The sequence below is a fragment of the Ursus maritimus genome, unplaced genomic scaffold (genome assembly GCF_017311325.1).
Source record: "Ursus maritimus isolate PB19 unplaced genomic scaffold, ASM1731132v1 scaffold_7, whole genome shotgun sequence".
NCBI classification, from domain to species: domain Eukaryota; kingdom Metazoa; phylum Chordata; class Mammalia; order Carnivora; family Ursidae; genus Ursus; species Ursus maritimus.
Genome location: NW_024426885.1, coordinates 6,277,761 through 6,297,757, shown reverse-complemented (window position 1 = coordinate 6,297,757; position 19,997 = coordinate 6,277,761). Strand labels below are relative to the sequence as shown.

General features: G+C 46.3%; 1 protein-coding gene across 1 annotated transcript in view; it reads right to left on the bottom strand.

The window, feature by feature from the left end:
* The window catches only part of ADAM12 (ADAM metallopeptidase domain 12), a 338,285-nt gene that overhangs the window by 69,469 nt on the left and 248,819 nt on the right, over positions 1-19,997 (bottom strand). The window contains exons 7-11 of the mRNA XM_040624298.1: positions 16,174-16,239; positions 15,026-15,097; positions 10,479-10,648; positions 8,015-8,099; positions 2,932-3,080 (exon numbers count right to left, since the gene is read on the bottom strand). Coding sequence (XP_040480232.1) covers positions 2,932-3,080; positions 8,015-8,099; positions 10,479-10,648; positions 15,026-15,097; positions 16,174-16,239 — 542 coding nt within the window. The remainder of the gene's footprint in view (positions 1-2,931; positions 3,081-8,014; positions 8,100-10,478; positions 10,649-15,025; positions 15,098-16,173; positions 16,240-19,997) is intronic.

Below are 19,997 nucleotides of genomic sequence, written 5' to 3'. Positions count from 1 at the left end.
TGGAAGAGGCCCTCAACGATTTAGGCCCCGCCAGCTAAATAATAACAGTAATCGTGCTGCCGTGTATTTGCGGAGTGATTTACAATTTACAAAGACATGTGATCTCATTTAATCCACTCTGCCACTCTCGAGGGGACCCTATGAAGTAAGAGGGAGACCACGTGGGGATAATACTGCAGATTAAAAGCAGCCTGGAAGTTCTACAATGGGTGATGGATGGCTGAGGGTTGCCTGGGCGGCCTGACCTCCACTTCACTGTGGGCCTTTGTGATTAATTCACCCACTTGCTTAGGAAGTTTCTTTCCATCTGAGAAAATTAAAAACACCACTCTCTGGACAGGAATGTGGGATCATAAATGAGAACCAAATAGAAAAGATTTACGCAAAAGCACAAGCTCAGCAAAAGAGAAAACTCAGAAATTGCTAATAAGGTATAAATCAAGTAAAGACTATTAGCAAACCCCTGGTAAGGGAAAAAAAAAAACCCACCTTTGAAATGATTTGCTGAGCTCGTAACAATACCACTTCTACCTATGATTTTCAAATATCTCCAGGGTAATTTGGCTCATATCCTTAAACACTGCCATGAAGACTTTCCAATTCGAAGGGCTTTACACAAAATTATGGGGAGTGTCAGGAAGTAGGTCTTGCTGTTGTACCTTGAGAATCACGTAATTCCTAGAGCTGTGGGGTCTCCCGCATCTGTGTGCTCCCGAAATAAGCACAGGGCTCAAAAAAATGTGTTGACTGTGTGAACAAATAAGTCGCAGGATGGGTGGATGTATAGATGATCTGATGAAAGGATGGGTAGATGGATGGATGACAGGAATGATCAATGAATAAATAGATGGATAGATGGATGGGTAGATAGAATGAATATGAATCAGTGGACGGATAGATGGACGGAAGGAAGGAAGGAAAAAGACAAACTCACTCATTTTCTTGACGAAGAATGGTTAAGACCAGAGGGGTTACTCCTTTGCCTGTATTACCCAAAACAATTGGTGTCAGAATAGGGGCTCCCAGGGCTCTTCAACCCTACTCTAGTGCTCCCAATCTTGTCTTCCATTTGCCAATTTTATCAAGAGTTCCAAAACATTCACGATGTTAGTCATTGGGAACCACTTCCAGAGGCATGCAAGCTGATGTGTTTGTGTCTATTTGATAGGCAGGGAAATTAAGAAGTGAATTTTCTGTAGCCACTTTGAGTTCCTCAAGAATGAGAAAGCATGAACACTGCTCAGTTGTGTGTTAACTTCCTACCAGCCTCATATTCTGAGATTCACACGGCATGCTGGCCGGTGATGCTGGGCTCTGTCTGGCCTGGTAGGATATTGGAAAAAGAAGACACCTACAGGCCCCTGGCCCAACCTCATACCCTCAGAAGGAATTCTTTGCCCCCAATGCCTCCCAAATAGTTATCTTGCTTCTGCCTGGATAGTTTAAATGACAAGGAGCACACACTTTCTCAGAGTAGCCTGCCTCCCTTTGGGGAGCTCCCTGGTTAGTATCTAGAGTTTTATACTATTTCTTTTCCTGTTGGTGTTGGCCTAAGATACTCTCACTTTGGGCTCCGGTTCCTGGCTTCAGTAATCACAGACTCAGAGCAAATCCCTCTACTAGGTCTTTGTCACTCCTACGAATCGTGCTTAAGACAGAATTAGAAGCAAAAAAAAGATGCCCTCCAAAGGCTCTGTGCTAATGGTGGCAAGGAAGACAAGCAGTCACTTGCCAATAAAGGGACAATGAGGTGCCTCGAGAACAGCTCTCAGGCATGACAACGTCTAGGATGCGAGCTGTGCCCCTCTGCCCAGTCTTTGTTTCAAAGACAACGTGATGCCCTAGGAGCCATTTGAGAGGAGCCCCCCAATGCTATTCCTTGCAAAAGTATAACCACATTTTGTAACAATCCATCGCTTTACACCTCCAGCAGGTGCCCCCGCCCCCCCAGGACTGGCCCCTTGCCAGCAGGTCTTCACAGAGGCGGGTCTTTGGGCTGCAGCCAGTACTTGCCTCCTGCTCCAACATTTCCTTCCAGCAAACCCAGAGAGCAGGCCTCACCTGGGAAGTGCCATGAAGAGAAGTGTTGGGAAGGTCTCACTCAGGTATAAAAAAGAAGACTGTAACAAGTGAGTGTTCTTCTTTCCTAATGAGAGTCTCCCCACATTAGCACAGCGCTCTGGTTTGGGATGGGCCCTGGGAGGCATCAGGATCTCATCAGAACCTGTACGCAGTCACTCCTCGTGGCATCTCTTTCCACCTCATTTGAATGCTCCCTTAATGAACCTGTCTTCCTTTTCCCCTGGGCGAACCGAGTCTAGAGTTTCAGAAAGGCGTTCCAAAGGGAAGAACAGCGTGATTTACTGACACAGAGAAGTCACTTCATTTAAACCTCTCAGATCCGATAAGGTGGTGCTTCAGAGGAGGGGACGCTGCAGAACACCCCTCCCCCCACTACTGATGCATTTCAGATACACAGGCCGTGAGGTCAACCCCGAGGGAAGAAACACTCCCCAGCCAGCACCCTCTGAAGGCCATGTGACCCATCTAACCCTGCCCCTTTGCCCAGTGAGTTTTCCTGGCCCTTGGCTGGAGGGGGGGCACTCTGGAGCTGTAGGCTCAAATAGAAAACAGGTGCTCAAATCGTAGGATAATTTGCAATTTCTAAACAAAGACAGCGTCTACCCCTCCCCACCCGCCACTTCTCAGGGAAGAGGTCAGTCCTCCTGCCCTGAGGCATTGCAGTCTGGTTGCCTATGACCCACCCTTCAGAGGAGTGCAGTCCACTCTGGCTACTTGGAAAGGGTTTTCCTTCTGGAAGTTTCCATGGGTGGTCTGCCCAAAAAACCAGGGAGATTTTTGCTTAGCAGTTTCCCAACATGCAATTCAACCTGTGGCGATTCTGAAAACGGCTGGAATGTGGGTACTTGCCCGGTGGAAGGGTTCATGATGCAGCCTCCTTTGTCGGCAGCCACGCTACAGCCACAGCCTCGCTCCAGTGTGTCGTGGTTCATCCCGAAGTTGTGGCCCAGCTCATGTGCCAGGGTCACAGCGGCACCAAGGGGGCTGTCTGAATGGTCCTCAAAGCAAGCACAAGAGCACAATGTATAGTTCACCTCTCCTTGGCCTTTTCCCCAGCCCCTGTCCACCTCTGTCTCCCACCATTGACCGAATCCAATCCCCTATAAGGAACAAATATAGAGCCCCGTTATTTGGTTCAAACGTAAATAAGAGATGTGACCTATTTTATGAAACCAGCTCAGGGTGTCTTCTACAGAGGAGCGCATTCATCATGAACACACGCAGGACTCCTTATGTCTTTCCGTGAAATGCTCAAGGCAATCATCTCCATTCTTTCCTGCAATTGCTTATAAAACATCTTTCTTGGGGCGCCTGGGTGGGTCAAAAAAAGTACCATTTTATCCTGGATGGAGATGGGGCTGATGAAAATTTGGGAGGGGGAAGCGTACTTTGTGAGATTCTAAATAAGACCTGACCAGGGCCTACCGAGCACGCCCCTCCTGTCTACTTGGTAGAGAAGGATACTTGGAAAATTCACAATAATTTACCAAAAAAGCTAGCCACCTTGAGTAATCTGTTTGAAGACTCAGTGAATTAAGGTCGTAGTCCAGTTATGCTTCACTCTTGCTGGCTCCTTGTTTTGTCAAGTGGTTTTGGAGATGCGTAGAAGCACCCTGATTCTCTGATTGTTGCTGCTGGGGGTTCCCTCAACGCTTTCATGGGTTTCGGAAGGTGGTCTCTCCATTCAGCGAGCATTGCGTGGCCACCCCTAACTTAATAAACTGCATGGATGGTTTGGCTAAATAGACATTAGAGATTATTGTTATTTAAAATGTTATTACTTAATTATTAAATACTAATTATTAAAATATTGTTACTTAACTTTAACAAACTAAAATTAATTACTCAATGTGATTGGAAGAGATTGTGCCCATCAGTGTTTTTTTTTTTTTTCTTGGTTTCAGGAGAATTTAGTGATTCATCACTTACACATAACATGCAGTGTTCATTACATCAAGTGCCCGCCTTAATGCCCATCACCTGTTTAGCCCTTCTCCCCACCCACCTCCCCTCCAGCAGCCCTCAGTTTGTTCCCTACAGTGAAGAGTCTCTCTTTTGATCTTATTTTATTTTTCCTTCCTTTCTCCTTTGTTCATCTGTTTTGTTTCTTAAATTCTACATATGAGTGAGATCATCTGATATTTGTCTTTCTCTGACTGACTTATTTCACTTAGCATAGTACACTCTAGTTCCATCCATGTCATTGCAAATGGCAAGATTTCATTCTTTCTGATGGCCGAGTAATATCCCATTGTGTGTGTGTGTGTGTGTGTGTGTGTGTGTGTCTGTGTCTGTGTCTGTCTCTCTCTCTCTCTATATATATATATACCACTTCTTTTTCTGTTCATTAGTTGATGGACGTTTGGGCTCTTTGCATAACTTGGCTAGTGTTGATAGTACTGCTATAAACATTGGGGTGCATGTGCCACTTCGAATCACTGTTTTTGTATCCTTTGGATAAATACCTAGTAGTAAATTGCTGGTCATAGGGTAGCTCTATTTTAACTTTTTGAGGAACCTCCATAGTGTTTGCCAGAGTGGCGGTACCAGCTTGCATTCCCACCAACAGTGTAAGAGGGTTCCCCTGTCTCCGCATCCTCACCAACACCTGTTCTGACAGGTGTGAGGCAGTATCTCATTGGGTTTTGATTTGTATCTTCCTGATGATGAGTGATGCTAAGCTTTTTTTTCAAGTGTCTGTTAGCCATTTGTATGTTTTCTTTGGAGAAATGTCTGTTCATGTCTTCTCTCCATCTCTTAACTGGATTATTTGTTTTGGGAATGTTGAGTTTGGTTAGTTCTTAACAGATTTTGGATACTAGCCCTCTATCTGATATGTCATTTGCATATATATAGGTTGCCTTTCCGTTTTGTTGATTGTTTCCTTCGTTGTGTGGAAGGTTTTCATCCTGGTGAAGTCCCAGTAGTTCATTTTTGCTTTTGTTTCCCTTGCTTCTGGAGGTGTGTTGAGTAAGACATTGTGACGGCTGAGGTCACAGAGGGTGCTGTCTGTGTTCTCTAGGATTTTGATGGATTCCTATCTCCCATTTAGGTCTTTCATCCATTCTGAGTCTATTTTTGTGTATGGTGTAAGAAAGTGGTCTGGTTTCATTCTTCTGCATGTTGCTGTCCAGTTTTCCCAACACCATTTGTTGAGGAGACTGTCTTTTTTTCCATTGGATATTCTTTCCTGCTTTGTCAAAGATTAGCTGACCATAGAGTTGCGGCCATTGGTGATATTTCTGAAAAGGCCTGCCCACTATAGAGCAATGAAGGTACCTTATTCAAATACTGCTTTGTGCTACACAGGAAAGAGATAAGAGGTTTTCCAAGAAACTTCCAGGAAACAGTGACACTGGGTTTTGGAGAAAGCATCATTCCTGACACAGATAATCTTTGTGGGGCCTCTTCTAAAGGCACGTTCATAGAAGAGTATATAGGCTGTTCCTAGGTATAGATGTAGCTGACTCTCTCTCTAGCCCTAAGTCTCAGAAGAGAACAGCACATCAAGGGACCAAGTTATTCTTAGAATAGATGAAATTCCTAATAAATTACTTTGTTTAGATTTTACAGTTTCCTGTTGTAGGAAGCTTCACAAATATGTTTCAGGAAATCAATTCTCAAGAATAACACAGGTTGGCAAAGAGAATGTAGCCAACCTAAGAATGTGGAGGGCTGAAGTTAGCATGCTTTGGCACATAATTCAAGGACTTTGTCCTTTAAAAGTTATTCTTTGATTTTTTTGTATCACTGAATATCTTGGGTTTGTTTTTAATTGCCAAGTTGTTTTACATTCTTTCACGGATAGGTGATTACGAACAGACTATCTTTCAAGAGACCCTGATAAACAGTTTACATTTGTAATAAGAAAAGAAAACCCTACTTCTTTATTTATGGCATTATCCCCAAACCAAGGTTGTTCTAGTCCAGTTAGATACAAGGGTGTGGCTTTCAGTTACGAAAGCAAAGATTTGCTCCATCTTAAAAAAAAACAGAGAACCAGGAGCGGAACTCATCTTTTCAATTTGATTGGGATTCCTGCTTCCTTGCTACACGATTTCCTTCCTCTTAGACCTGTGAGTCCTTCAGTGGGACATGGTCACGAGGAACACCCATGAATTTAATTGTAGGGACACAATAGGAGAAAGTTCGTTTAGAAGTTGTCAGGATATTGATCTCATTTATCTCATGAATTTTATAGAATTAAAGGGGCTGTAGACTTTTGTCCTGCTAGATGCTTCTCTCCTATGTGGAGTAGACAAAGGATGTGTCTAACTGCTGCCAAGTTGGTCAAACATATTTCCTGCTGATGAACTTTGGACTTGACTTGATTACCACGCAGTACACGTATTTCCTTACCTTTCCCACATTCATTTTCATCCATTTAAAAAAATAGCCTTTTCTCTATGCTTTTAAAGACGGAATCTTGATCAAGTGCGTGTATGGAAACAGAATGAGGGATACGAACTGAAGAAAGCCCACTTAATATGATCAGAATAGTTATAAAAATGTTTAAACACCCCAAACAGAAGAACCTGCCATATTTATGAAGATTTCAGTCTTAGCTCTTAAAAATATTTACATCCATTTTAAGTGGCAAAGCCAGTAGCAACTGACCATGGAACCATGAAAGAGAAAATTATTCCCTCTTAAAATTTTACAGGCTGTTCTGTAAAAATACAGTCAGGATCTGACTTGAAATTAACCTGGCACCAACAAAAACCAGTTTTTCCAATGACTTCCATAGCGGGGATCACGTGCAGGGCTCGTAGGTTCAAAGGAAACCAGAGGGTAGCTCGTTCAAGCCAGAAATCCAGAGGGGGTAGGATCCTCCCAAACGGCCACTCCGGCTTGTATGTTTTAGTGCATGTTTATGTGAGTTACCAACACTAATCAGAGAAGAGGAAAACATTTGTTGCGTATACGCACTAGGAAGATTAGGTCAGGCACTATGTGGAGGGAAAATAATAGTCAGCAGAACATTACTCCTTCTGCTCCTTAATACAATGGGGTATTCAGAAATGTTCTGTTTGGAAAAAAATGTGGAGGAAATCCTGGTTTCCTAGAAGGGCGACGTTCTATTTGTTTAATGGAGATGTCAGAGTGGTCTCTGAGAATACTCCCTGTCTGAGGGCTGGTGCAAAAGGGACACTGCATTTGCAGAGCAGGGACGGTGCCAGCATGTGGTGAAACCTTTTCTTAAACTGATGGAATGGAGTTGGAGTCCCTGGTTGGGCAGTGTATCAAAGCTATTTCCCTCTTAAATTCATAACAAACAAGTCCCAACTATTCTTCCAGTTTTGTTCCCTCTACACATATGTAGAGCCCATAATGACAAAATTATCCTTATAAAGCAATAGGCCTAGGTAACCGCCTTCCAAGATTAATGCTATTATGAAGACAAATTGGACCCCGGCTAGGAACTAGATCAGCATCTGCAGGGGTAAATAGTTACAAACCTCAGACTTTCGGCTGTTGGGCTTGGAGGCAGAACCATCAGAAAATCATTCTGGTAGTCATGTCTGGTGAGACCACAGTCCATCTAAGAAACTGAGTGACGAGGGCAACCCCAGTGCCTGGCTCATCTCAAGGCTGGAGGGCATCCTGGCTTGGAATGCTTTGACCAACACCCCGGTTGAAACTTTTTCTCCTTAAAAGGGGCAGTTAGGCTTCCACTGAGCTTTTTTGACACGCTCACCTTGCCTGTGATGACTTGATGTGTGTGCGTGTGTGTGTTTTAAATAAACAGTACCTAAAATATTATGGGGTATAGAAGACTAGAAATAGGGCTAGAAAAAGGTAGAATTACATATAAGAAGCATGAAAGAAAATGGCCTAATTTTACAAAGTCCAGTAAAAGTAGAAGCTGTCTGGAGAAACGCGGGGAAATGGGTGGAACGTTGCCATCGGCTCCTTGGTGCCCCTGACTTACCATGACGATCCCTCCCGACTGCTCTGCCGTGCACATGCTCATGATTGGTGCCATGCCGATGGTGGTCCCTTGGAAATACACCCCACTGGGAAATGAAAAAAAAAAAGCTTTCTTAAATTCATATAGAATGAGGACATTTCCAAACATTTGAAATTCGTCGCATTCCAACAAGGGCAAGGGCACGTGCAAAAATGAACACAGCCACGTGGGGCCTGTTTACAGGCGATTTGTATCCTTAGTTCCTTTCAAATGTATTTTGCATGTGGCCCCATAGTCCTTTCAGATTTTTGTTTGCAAGACTCAGACCGTGATCAGTCATGACCTTTGTACTTATGAGTTGTATCCTGCCTATTTTCTACAGATTGGAGGGAGCTGCTCTTTTGAGACACCATCTGCTGATGGAAGTGCTGAGAAGAGTCACAGAGAATCACTAGTAACTAAATGAAATGCACGTGGCGGTTTACTAGACCTTCTGTTGTAGCTGAATTTTGCTTGCCTGCGTAACATTACAATCAGGCCAGAAACCTAAACTCTTCAAAGTGTCTTGCTAACGTAGCTGGCAAAAATGAGGTCGGCAGAAAAATGATTGCTCCTCTGGGGCCAGTGTAGAATAAGCACCCACCCCGGGAGGAAGGTTCCAGTAGGGGAGGTTGTGGCTGAGATGCAGGCTTTTCCCTATGTGGATTCTTGACCTGATCAATGAGTCTAATGACGTGAAGCCCTGTTTAATTGAAGTGCTATAAATTCGACCCTCATGCATTAAAAATTAAACATTGTTCACATTCGTTGAATCTCCTTTAAGGGAATCTCTCTTAAATGACTTACTCATGTTATCTTGGCTATGTACATACATAGATTAGGCAGACACTGAGAAGTTATTCTGACAGTGTTCAACTGGACAAAAGGGAGTAAGTATATATGGAACCTTATCTGTGTATGTATGCATGCATCCTGTCATACTCATATGTATAGTACTTGGGGTTACAGATTTTAGTTTTACATCTATATAGACCACTTTAACAGATACAGTTATATATGTATATAGATAATAACTTTATATAAGAGGCTAATTTATTTCCAGATGTTCAAGTTGGACAGACGCCATTTGGGAAAAAAAATTAAAAGAAAATACTCTGACTCGAAATATCTAAAATGTGCTCTGAGTAGTTCAGAATTAATCAATGCATAAAATAGGAGGCAACCACAAATATCCCAGGCGGGGAAAAAAAACAAACAACCCTCTGAAAACGGCCAAAGTAAATTATCAGGGATTGCTAATAGCCTTAGTTCATAGGTAGGCATTTTCTAAAGTGAGGGTGGAATTAGAATGGTTTTTAACTTTCTGTAATTTTTTAAAAGATTTTATTTATTTGAGAGAGAGAGAGAGAGAGCACACAAGCAGGGGGAGGGGCAGAGGGAGAAGGAGAAGCAGACTCCCCCCTGAGCAGGGAGCACGGCTTCATCCCAGGACCCTGAGATCATGACCTGAGCCGAAGGCAGATGCTTGACAGACTGAGCCACCAGGCGCCCCATATTTCTATAAATTTTTAAGAAACTAAATATAATTTGCCAAAGAAAAAAGTCTCCGACCCCAGAGCTTTCAATTCAGTGAAATGAAGCTGCGTGAGAACATAATAACAGCATAAACTGTTCAAGTGTCTTACTAAAAATTTTGTCACTTTGAGAAAAATCTACTCCTTACCCATTAAGATTATGATAAGAATTTTTTTTCTTTTAAATATAAAGGTGTCTGAATATCTTCCCACTCTATTGTTATGTTATAGCTGTGCTCTCCCTCATTTCATTATCTGCAGGACACTTAGTGCTACTGTTGCATTCTCCCAGCGACGGGGGACCCCTGAGAGCGGGGAGGCTTATAGTGCTGGTCATCGCTATGTTCGAAGCACCTAAACCCTACTTGCTTCCTGACTGGTGCTCAGTACACACCGACTGAAAGAATGCAGACCGCCAGGGTCCTCTGATCTAGAAAACCGGAGTCATAGCGACACAGGAGGAAGAATGAATATTTCCTTTCTCCAGGCATCTGGTAATAATCATCCTAATGCATCATTGTCACATCTTGCATAAACATTTTTCACTAATAATGAAAGAAAATGAGCTTTTTTTTTTAAATAGCCTACTGAGGACAATTTTATATCAAGACGAAGATTAGGAAAATTTGCATAGAGGAAAACATCCAGGTGATGGAGAAAGAAAATAAGACATCTCTTAGAGGGATAGGTTTCCTCAGGGGTTCAAAGGGAGACTTTCCCAATAGGCTCCCAATTCGCTCAGGATGGCGCATGTCCCACTGATGTGGGCTGGGAAACACCCCTGTACAAGTCAGTGTGCAGCTTTGGGGAATGCCTGATGAAGCTGAGAGGAGAGGGGGCTGCTGAGGTCGCTGTTTCTTTAAGCAAAGGAGAGACAAAGACCCGCCCCTCCCGCGCCCCCCCCTCCGTACCTGATAAGCTGGGCATTGTCATGAGATTTGCGAGGTAGAAGCTTCATCTTTCTCCAATCCAGAAATTCATGGAGGCTTGTGAACGGGTCCTGACTTATAGAGCATTTGTCGATGTCATTCCACACCTCCACGCCCACCAGCACTATCCGAATGTTCAGTGGTCTGTAAAACTGAGGAAGACAGGCACCCTCTGGGGACCACATTCACGAGAGCTTAAAATGCAGGGTAGAACATATTTGCGTGCTTTGAACTTCACTGACATTGGTGAGAAAAATATCTCTGTGCTCCCTTGTTCCTGTGGCGTTAGAATTTAAGAAATATTTTCAGGGTCGGACGCAAAGTGATATGTTAACTGGGTTTTCAATGTTGTTGACGGGTTAGATGCCAAAGTTAATAGGCTTTCTGATGTCTGCCCTTATTTGTATGGAAGCACACATTTCACATGGTTCACTGGTGATCTGAAATGTGCGTAGAGATGTGTACTCTCGCTAAAGAAGTTACGTTACGCCTAAAGACTGCCTGTTCATAACTACGCAGGGAAAACAATGAGGGAATTAGGATCTTTCAGACACTCTGCCGAAGACAATAATTTGTTCCTTTTAAGCAAAATGTTCTACCTATGAGTTACTGAAAATGAATCTGTGTTAATTTTTCAGCAAAGACTCAGACTTGGCTGACGCTATCACGTTCTGTCACTTACAATCAACCTAGAAGGTTTTAATTCAATGCAGAAGTCCATATCTTTCAGAATAATACAGGCATATGCAGAACCCTTCTTCTGGAACATTAATGACCATCTTCCTCACAGCCAGAAGTTAGCTCACCAGCAGCATCACAGGAAGGATCTGCTAAAGGAAGTTCCTTTTTTATAGGCTTGTGAAATCAAGCCTCAGGTATACTACCAAAGCTTCTTCTCATTGCCATTCTGTCTCCTGTCTTTATATAATCCTGACTTCAACCTACAACCCTTTCTCCACAAGCAGATCATCCTGGGGCAGAGGTAGGAAGAGCAGCTCTTCTAATGGCTAAGGGATAGTCTGGTCCGGGACATGATGACTGGTCAGGGCAGAGGGAGGAACCACCCATTGCCTCTAACTACCTTGCTGCCCGCCATGTGAGCTACGACAAGGAGAAGGCTCTGTGCTCAGGGCCCGGAGGGTGAGGACATGGGGTCACCTGGCTGGCTGTAAAATCTTCCAGTGCCCATGGTGTGTGAGGGGGTACACAATGGAAAGTCCTCATTTTCTGATACTCCAGGTAGCCCAGGAGAAAGATGTGGCTGATGGTAGCAGCCAAAGTCAAGCTCCAGATGTGAGCAGGTCCCATTTTTATGCTACATGCATCTGGGGCTAACAAGTCACAAAAGTCACAGAGGCTCCGCATTGGATGGTTAAGCCCCATTCCCATGTGGTGACCTAGCGGGTGGTACATTCTGCAAGTCGGAGCATCTGAGCCCCGTTCTGAGCCACAGGAGGCAGGCTCATTACTTCCCCAGTGCAACCAGCGGAAGAGCCTGATGTGGGGCTCGATCCCAGAACTCCAGGATTACGCCCTGAGCCGAAGGCAGATGCTTAACGACTGCGCCACCCAGGCGTCCCGCAACCGCTTCTTTTAAATCAAGAATTGCTTGGTCTGTGGTATGGACTTGCAAGCTCCTAGCTCCGGCTTCCCAGGCAGAATGAAGTTCCTGGACTCTTCGGGAACTCTGACTGCCTGTGTCTGGCTGCTGCCCTTTGACCCGGAGACCACACTTTCCACTGTGTAGGCACAGAGGTGACATTGATCAGGAGACAGAAGCGTCGGAGCTCCAGTACTGACGTCCACACCAGCTTGCTAAGCCCTAACCTCAGAGCCACATGCCCCGTGTAGGCTTCGGGGGGGGGGGTCATCCGTGAAGGGGACACCGTGTCTGCCTCCGACAGGGGCTCTGTGGAAGGGGTAACTCAGGTCTGTAAAGCACTGCCACGGTTCCTCAGAGCTAGCTCTGGTGCTTGCCAGCCAAGGAGCTTTTCCTATAACGATGGGTCATAATTGCCGTCTTTTAGTTCTCTCGGGTCACATCCTCACAACAGACTTCACACGACCTATGTAACACACGGTCCTTCCTCTCCCAACTGGTGCCCCTGAGCACCGGTCAGGCCAGCTACCCCCGCCGAGTCATCAGGCACAATCCCTGTCCTGCTCGTTGGTGGTGTTCTTCCCAGGCTGCTGATGGCTGATAACAATAACCTCAGCAAACACTCAGTGAGCGTTTCCTACGTCCGAGGCACAGTGCTGAGGACTTTCCAGTCTGCAGCCCTGTTCGTCTGCACCACAGCTCAATGAGGCCAAGAACTAGCATGATCCCCACTTTACCGTCAGGGACGTTGAGCTATGGAGGGATCGGGGAGCCTCTCAAGGTGTCACTGGCGTGGCTGGGATGTGGACGCAGGCAGCCTGGCCCTGGCACCCAGGTCTTAAACCACCAAGTAGCACAGCCACTCCTGGGGAAGTGCTCAGACTCCCTTCCAAGAGGACCTGCTGTGACCCCAGGCCCAGAGAGAAACTGGACGGGAGCCTGGCAGCTGCCAGCCTGGCCCATGCACCCCAGAATGTGGGTGGGTGCAGTCCGAGAGAGGTGGCCTCGACTGACCCATGAACACGGCAGCGAACAGGCATTTGCTCGACTCTTGTTGTATGCTAGGCTTGGCATGGCACCGAGAACAAGGATTAGGATGCCCTTGCCCTTGGTTCCCAAATGCTCAGAGGTCAGTAAGAGGCTCAAAGCTGGGGACACTTAGCCATTGGGACAGTTCATTCCAACAGAGTGAACTACCAAGAAAGGGTGCAAACAGGAAGTTCACAGGGTGCTGTGCCAAGGGCTCAAGGAAGCCTTCTGGAAGAAGTGGATCTGAAAAAATGGGTGGGGTGAAAGAGCAGACCCCGTGGGGTCTGACATGAGAACCTGCACCCTTTGGGCAACCAGCTCAGGAGAGGAGGAACGAAGACTCCCACAGGCGGCAAAATACTCGAAGAAATTAAATGCGTGGAAGATGAGCCCTTTCAGAAGTAGGTCACAGGTCTGTGGCGGCGGATCTGCCCCTGGTGCTAACTTCTTCATGGATACGAAGTGGGAGACAGGTAGGAGGTGAAAGGTTAAAGAGGCAAAACTGGGGCGATCACACACCTCCAGTGCTCCGTCCTGCAGGTGAATCAGGACCTGGGGAGGGCTCCTCAGTTCCAGGGCACAGGCTTAGCCTCCAGCTATGAGCGTCAGACATGCTTTCTGTGTTTTACTTGCAGGGGGCATTTCTTGGACGCTTCAGAATGTCACCTTTGTACTCAATGACTTCCTGGTCTTTCAGTCTGGGATGTTCTTCTCCCTCTCCCCTTCAGGCCAACCCAGCCAGCCAAGCGGTTATTCATTTAGAATGGCCAAGGAGAGCCAAGATTTCTTCAAATGAGGAAGTTGCCACTGGAAGTCATTGTCTTGGGGCGGAGACATTTCCCCTTGGAGAGATGCAAAGCTGAACTTCTGAACACCTGCCAGGGCCCGGGGCTCATCAGTTACTGGACTTGGATGCACAGAGCATCTGGAGGGGCCTGGGTACCCCCAGCACGGTCTTCAGGGTCTACTGGGGGTGGCCGCATATGCGTGCTCGGGGATTCAGCTCTCTCCTGGCCGGAAACACAAAAACAGCCAGGCGGGCAAACTCTGCGGAGTCTGTCAGGTCTCTTCTGAGGTTTACAGTTCTTTAATTACCAGTGCGAGTTATTAACAACCCCCTGATTGCCAGGACACCTGGGCAGCAATGCCTTTGAAAGCTTCTAGGCAACACCAATGCACGGGCAGGTGTGAGAAGCCCTGTTTGAGATGGACAGCCGTCAGCCCCAGACAGCTTGATGGCTCCGTTGTGCAGGTGTGCTGCACTCGGGCAGGTGTTCAGACAGGTTCACCCTCTCCTTGTGAACAGTAGTGTAAAGAGTGTTGCTGGGCTCCTACCCCCAGGATGAGACCAGACTTCTGGGGTTTCCTCCAGGTCTGGATCACCTTTGCCAGGGGTGAGCTCCCAACCTCCTCATTCTCGGTGAGCCAGTTTCCAACAGCTGATTGAACTGAAAGCCAATTTCTGTGTCTCAGGACCGTGGAGCCCGTGTGTTACTTATAAATGGCAGCCTGCCGTCAGGGGGACTGGGGACACAACCCAGGGAGACCTGGCAAAAAGCCCCCTTGGGAGTTCTCCAGGGGGTCAGGTGCATCCTACTGGGGTTCTGGCTCTAACTGGGGAGCCTGAGACCCCCTCACACTGGGACTCCGGCCAGAGGAGAGCCTGGAGGGAGATCCACCCCAAGGCCACCGCGGTCCAGACAGCGTGCGTGGGTTCGCATCTCCCGGAGCTGTTCCAGGCCGCGAATTCTGCACTCAGAGGAAGGAGAAGTCGGAGTTCCAGCCCAGCACCAGAACCGGGTCTCCCTGCCAAGTCAGACGAGGTGTGCTTCATTCCCTCCACCTCGTTTCTAAACATTTACATGCTTTGAGTGGTTTAATTACCCGAAAAAGAACTTACCTTGTCAACGTGATTAGCGATCTCTATTAATCGCTGCTTAACTTTTTCCAGATCTTTTCCTTGCCTCTGAAACTGAATAAATTTAAACGTCAGCATTAATAACAGCAAGAGTATCAATCAAATCTCATCTTCCCAGCTCCTGGGAACGTGACGTCTTGGGCTTCACAAACCACCTGGGACCCTGCACGGTTTACAGTGAAACGAGTTCCCATCCTGACGAGTACTTTCCCCGTCTGGGGACTTTCTGAAACTCCCTGAAATTTGCCCAAGCCAAGTGCTCATAAGACAGTAACTTCTGCAATTTTTCCAGCCTCATAAATGATGGAGGCCGTGACATGTTTTGGCAGAGAAAACAGACAACGAGAAGGCAGTCCAAAGCCATTTTTCATATCATCAACTTGATTTTAACTTCCTCAGAAATTTCCTTTATATTTGTTTTTAAAAATTAAACAGTAAAAGTAATAGAAGCTCATGGCACCAAGTCAAACAGCGCAGAGGAGAAGGGAGAAAAGTTAATGAGCTCCCCTTCTCCCCTCTTATCTGACCTTCCTGCTTGGGAACGGTTCTCTGAGCAACTGTCAAGCTGGTTTCATTCATAGGTGTCGGGTGAGTTCACGAGTGAAAGTCGCCTCATTCATAACTTGGAGTGGAGGCAAGGAATGAATGCAGAGAAGATCGTCTAAAAACAGCAACTGGAAACTAATTGAAGAGAAAACTAACGTAGCATCAAAGCAGATTTCAGAAGGTACGGTTTGTCTGCTGTGTCCCTGCAGCCTGGATTCTTCCACTCATTTTGGGTCGGGACGTATCGGACAATTCTAAACCAAACTTTTCCCCCAAATATGTTTGAATACATTCTAAAACCGTCTGCCATTTCCTCCAAATAACTCCTTTTGGAGAGCTTAGCTAGTGAGTAGCTCTGCTTTTCCTGCAGTCCTGGCTTTTATTTTGTAATATCAGATACATTTGCAACATTTTATGCTCATTAATGCCAGAAAACCACTTTTCTCAATGGGTTGTTTGCAATGCTTTTAAGGGCTCATAGAAAATGAAGTTAATCAGAGCAAGTAATAACGTGCTAAATATTTTCTTTTCCCTGTATTTTTTTTTTTAACCAAGTATAGCGAGAAGTTTGGAAACGTTCTTACCTCCCGGTTGTCCGCTACGATAACCAGCTCTACGTACTTGGTCATCTTGAGGGTCTCTCTTTTATGCTGCCAAAAGTAAACACGGATTTAATTTCCCTTCACACCTTGCCAGGGATCCCAGAACATTGCCTATATCTCTGCACCTAAGCACTTGGCCTAAGGGGAGCCTAGCCTCACCACCACCACCAGCAGCGTCACCTCTGTTCCCTCTACCCCAACGACCTCTGTTAAACCTACTCCACATGGGTGACTGGTTTCCATTTCCATATGGGAAATCCTTAAAAAGGAGTCCAGCCTGCCTGTTGAATCACGGACGGTGGGATCAGAATGAGTCAAGATCGTTATTAAATGAAAGGCACATAAACAAAACCAAAGCACTCTCTGGAACAGGAGCCGGCTGACGGCTGTGCGTTTGTGGCTACGCATAGCACAGATGAAGATCCCTATAGAAGATGACGGGGCTCAAGTGTTTCCTGTGTGTTGCTTTCACCTTTATGGTCCAGTGCTGGGATCTGAGAAGAGTGAAAGAGAAGATATTTTGAGCAGCCACTGCATGACTGTTCTGGGGAAACGTTAAATAGTCCTCCTCAGGCAGCTTATTTCTTGGGGCTGGTCACATAAAAATCTAGTTAGAAGCAAAGGACAGCAGTGGTCTGGAGAACAGGGAACAGCCAAGCTGATAAATGGAACAGAGTCGGGTGAAGAGAAGGTGCTAGGAGTAAAACCAGAAAGGAACGAACGAGACAGACTCGAAAGAAAGAGTGTTGAGAAAAAACAAAAAGGCTGAACTATATGCTGTGGTGCACGGCACTGGGGGGTGGGGAGTGAAACAGTTGAGAAGAATAAGGAAACTACATCAAGGGGTAGGGAGGGAGAAGATGCAGAAGGGCCTCTGAAATAAAGTCTCAAGTGGGTCACATTTTAATCAAGTTTCCTCAGAAACCATTTGCACTCTTCCATGAATTACTAGGGGAATCCCCAGGGCGTTTTTTAGGAGAAAAAGGGCAATTCATGGAGGGTGGTCTCAAAAAGCAAACATTAAAAACAAAAAACAAAGCCGCCTGTTTCTGCAGTAAAATGCGGTGGGAGGACCCGGGGGCTGAGGTGGGCTTGGTCCTTGCAGCCGAGGGGCTGGTGCCTGCCTTAAGGACGCGGCTCCACGTTTGAAACTCTCGTGCTCTAACCACGCGTTCAGACAAAGGCGAAAACGACCAAGGCGCGCCTTGAATCAGCCTTCCCGTCACATAATCCTGAGGGAAACATCTTTTATAAAACAAATCCCCATCAGTCCGGGATCTTCCAAATAGATTTTTACAAGAAAAGTGTTTGTATCATAGCAGTGTTCCTGCTCGCCGCCCAGCTGTGCTGATTCATGAATTTAGGGATCCCTCAAGAAATCTGGAAACCTTATGGAGAAGGGAAAAACAAAGCACCAGGAAAGGTATGATTTCTCATACTTTTACGTTATGAGAAAAAAAAGAAGTCAAGCTTGGCGACTACGTGCTACAGGCGTGTTTCCTGGTGATAACAATGTGCTCATAAAGGAAAAAAGATGAACCCCAGTGTACTCACGGGTGTCCCCAGAGTGAGCCACCTTTGGGAGCGGTGAAGGTCTTGCCCCTTTTCCTTTTTGAGGTGCGAAAGGAGCAGATGTCTCTCTGTTTCCCACCCCCTCCAACTTTCCGATTAACCACGAACAGATTCAGCTGATCACACAAAAGAATATACAGCTCTGGGGCAGAAAAAACCCTAATTAATCTCCCCTTGCAAAACCCGCAGAAAGGGCCCTGGCTGTTTAGACGTTTACACCTTTCAGACCACGAAGGGGTGGAGTAAATGACCGGGGGATGTTTCCAAGTGGCCCTGGATCATCCTTTAGAAAATACACAATTCCAGATAATGAAAACAAACACATGAACACAATTTTCCTGTCTCTGCAGTTTTCAGAGAAGTCCAAATTTTCTCATGAATTCAAAGAAATGCAAGCTCAGAGAGAAGCCTAACCACATAATAATAAAAAGCCATGGGGGAGGGGCCAGCTCATGGCCGCGAACTTTCATTCTTCCATCAGCAGCACACAGAGAGGCTTAAATTACCTCCACATGACTTCGACCTATCTGGGCTATCTGGTTAAAAAAAAAAAATCATATTTAAAATTTTTGATATGCAAAGCAACATTTGAAACTGGTGGCTTGATTGAATTTTCATTTTTGGGGTTATGAGCAAAAGCCCTTCCCCAAACAGATAGGAACATTAGCCTCTGAGAATGGCCCAGCAGGGTCCATTCCAAGGTGGAGACTGGGGCATTCTGTGAGTCTTGCTCAAGAGGGAACCAGTTCCCGGGCCTCTCGAAGACATCACAGCCAAGTTCCCAGAGACAGAATATCCCCTGACAAGCTGCAGCAAGAACTCTGGCACGGGGGAATTAACCCAATCCAACCCAAGACAGAAAAGCAAGCTGAGATCAGGGTTTCAATAAATGCTCATCATACCTCCTCCCTCATCCAGGCCAGACTATGTCTATCATTTACTCACCCCACAAATACCTACTGTCGCTGTCTCTGCTCGGCACTGGGTCAGGGGCTGGGGAGAGAGGGATGGACAAGAAAGCCAAGGTCCCGGGTTCATGAGGCTCGCATTTTGGGAGGGGTGAGGAGACAGCGTAACAATAAAGAATTAACAAAAATAAAGCTTAGTCTGTAGAAGGGGTGATAATAGTAATAATAATAGCAATAAACAGTTCTGCAAGGTGGATAAAGATGGGGCCACGTGACAAAGGCCGCTGCGACCTGAGGATGAGAAGTCGGTATATGTGCAGGGAACAGTGTTCAGATAGATGGAATAGCAGCAGCAGGAGTTCTGAGGCTGGGAGACCGTGGAGGGTTCCGGCAACAGGCAGGATGGCTACCCGGTCTAGAGCGGGAGGGAGGGCCGTGGATGAGCTGTGCACAGGGCAGGGGCCATGGCAAAGAGGCTGACGGATCATCTAGTGACCTAAGGACAACAGGAAGCCCCTGCATGGGAGGTTTTAAAAACAGTACTCTGGCTGCTGGGAGAATGGATCACGGGAAGACAGTAGTGGAAGCCAGGAGTGCAGGTGATGGTTGGTGACAGTTTGGGACAGGAACCATGGAGATGGGCAAATGGAATCCAGTTGGGTGTGATACAACCAACAATAAAAGAACAATAACAATGAAGCCAGGGCCCATGTTTCTGTGGGTGGCAAGATCAGCAGACTGAATAAATCCAAAGTTTGGTTTGATCTTCTCTGAGTAAAAAAGGGTTGTTGTTGGCTCATAGGACGCTCAGTGTCTGGACTCTGAGGCCGCTTTATGAATATTTATGAGCTGAGCCCTGGTCCCTGCTGTGCCAGGTCTTCTCCACCATCCTGACACTGGCTTGTTTGGCGGTGAAGCACACTGATCACACCTGCGTGGGATACACAGCCCCGGGGCCCGGCTGCCACGCGGGCTGCACAAGCAACCCGCAGGAGATGCAATTAGTTGGAGGAAGAGGCTCCGTCTGACGGACTGAATGTTAATAGGCACAAATGCGAAATACTGACGTTGAGTCCACAGAGCCAGTGGCACCAGAGAGATCTGTTATTTATTTACCCAGAGTTCTAATGGATTTAAGTCTCAATAGGAATCCACACTGGGAAATTTTGGAGCCTCAGTTCCCATGGAGGGAGGCTCAGAATTCAGGGTCAAAGAGGCCATCCCACTGCCTCTGTTATCTGCCAGCAAGATGGGGCAACCAAGGCAGCAAGAGGCGTCAGTAGGGTCTCAGAGAAGGTGTGGACGTGCAGACGTTATGTCAGAGAG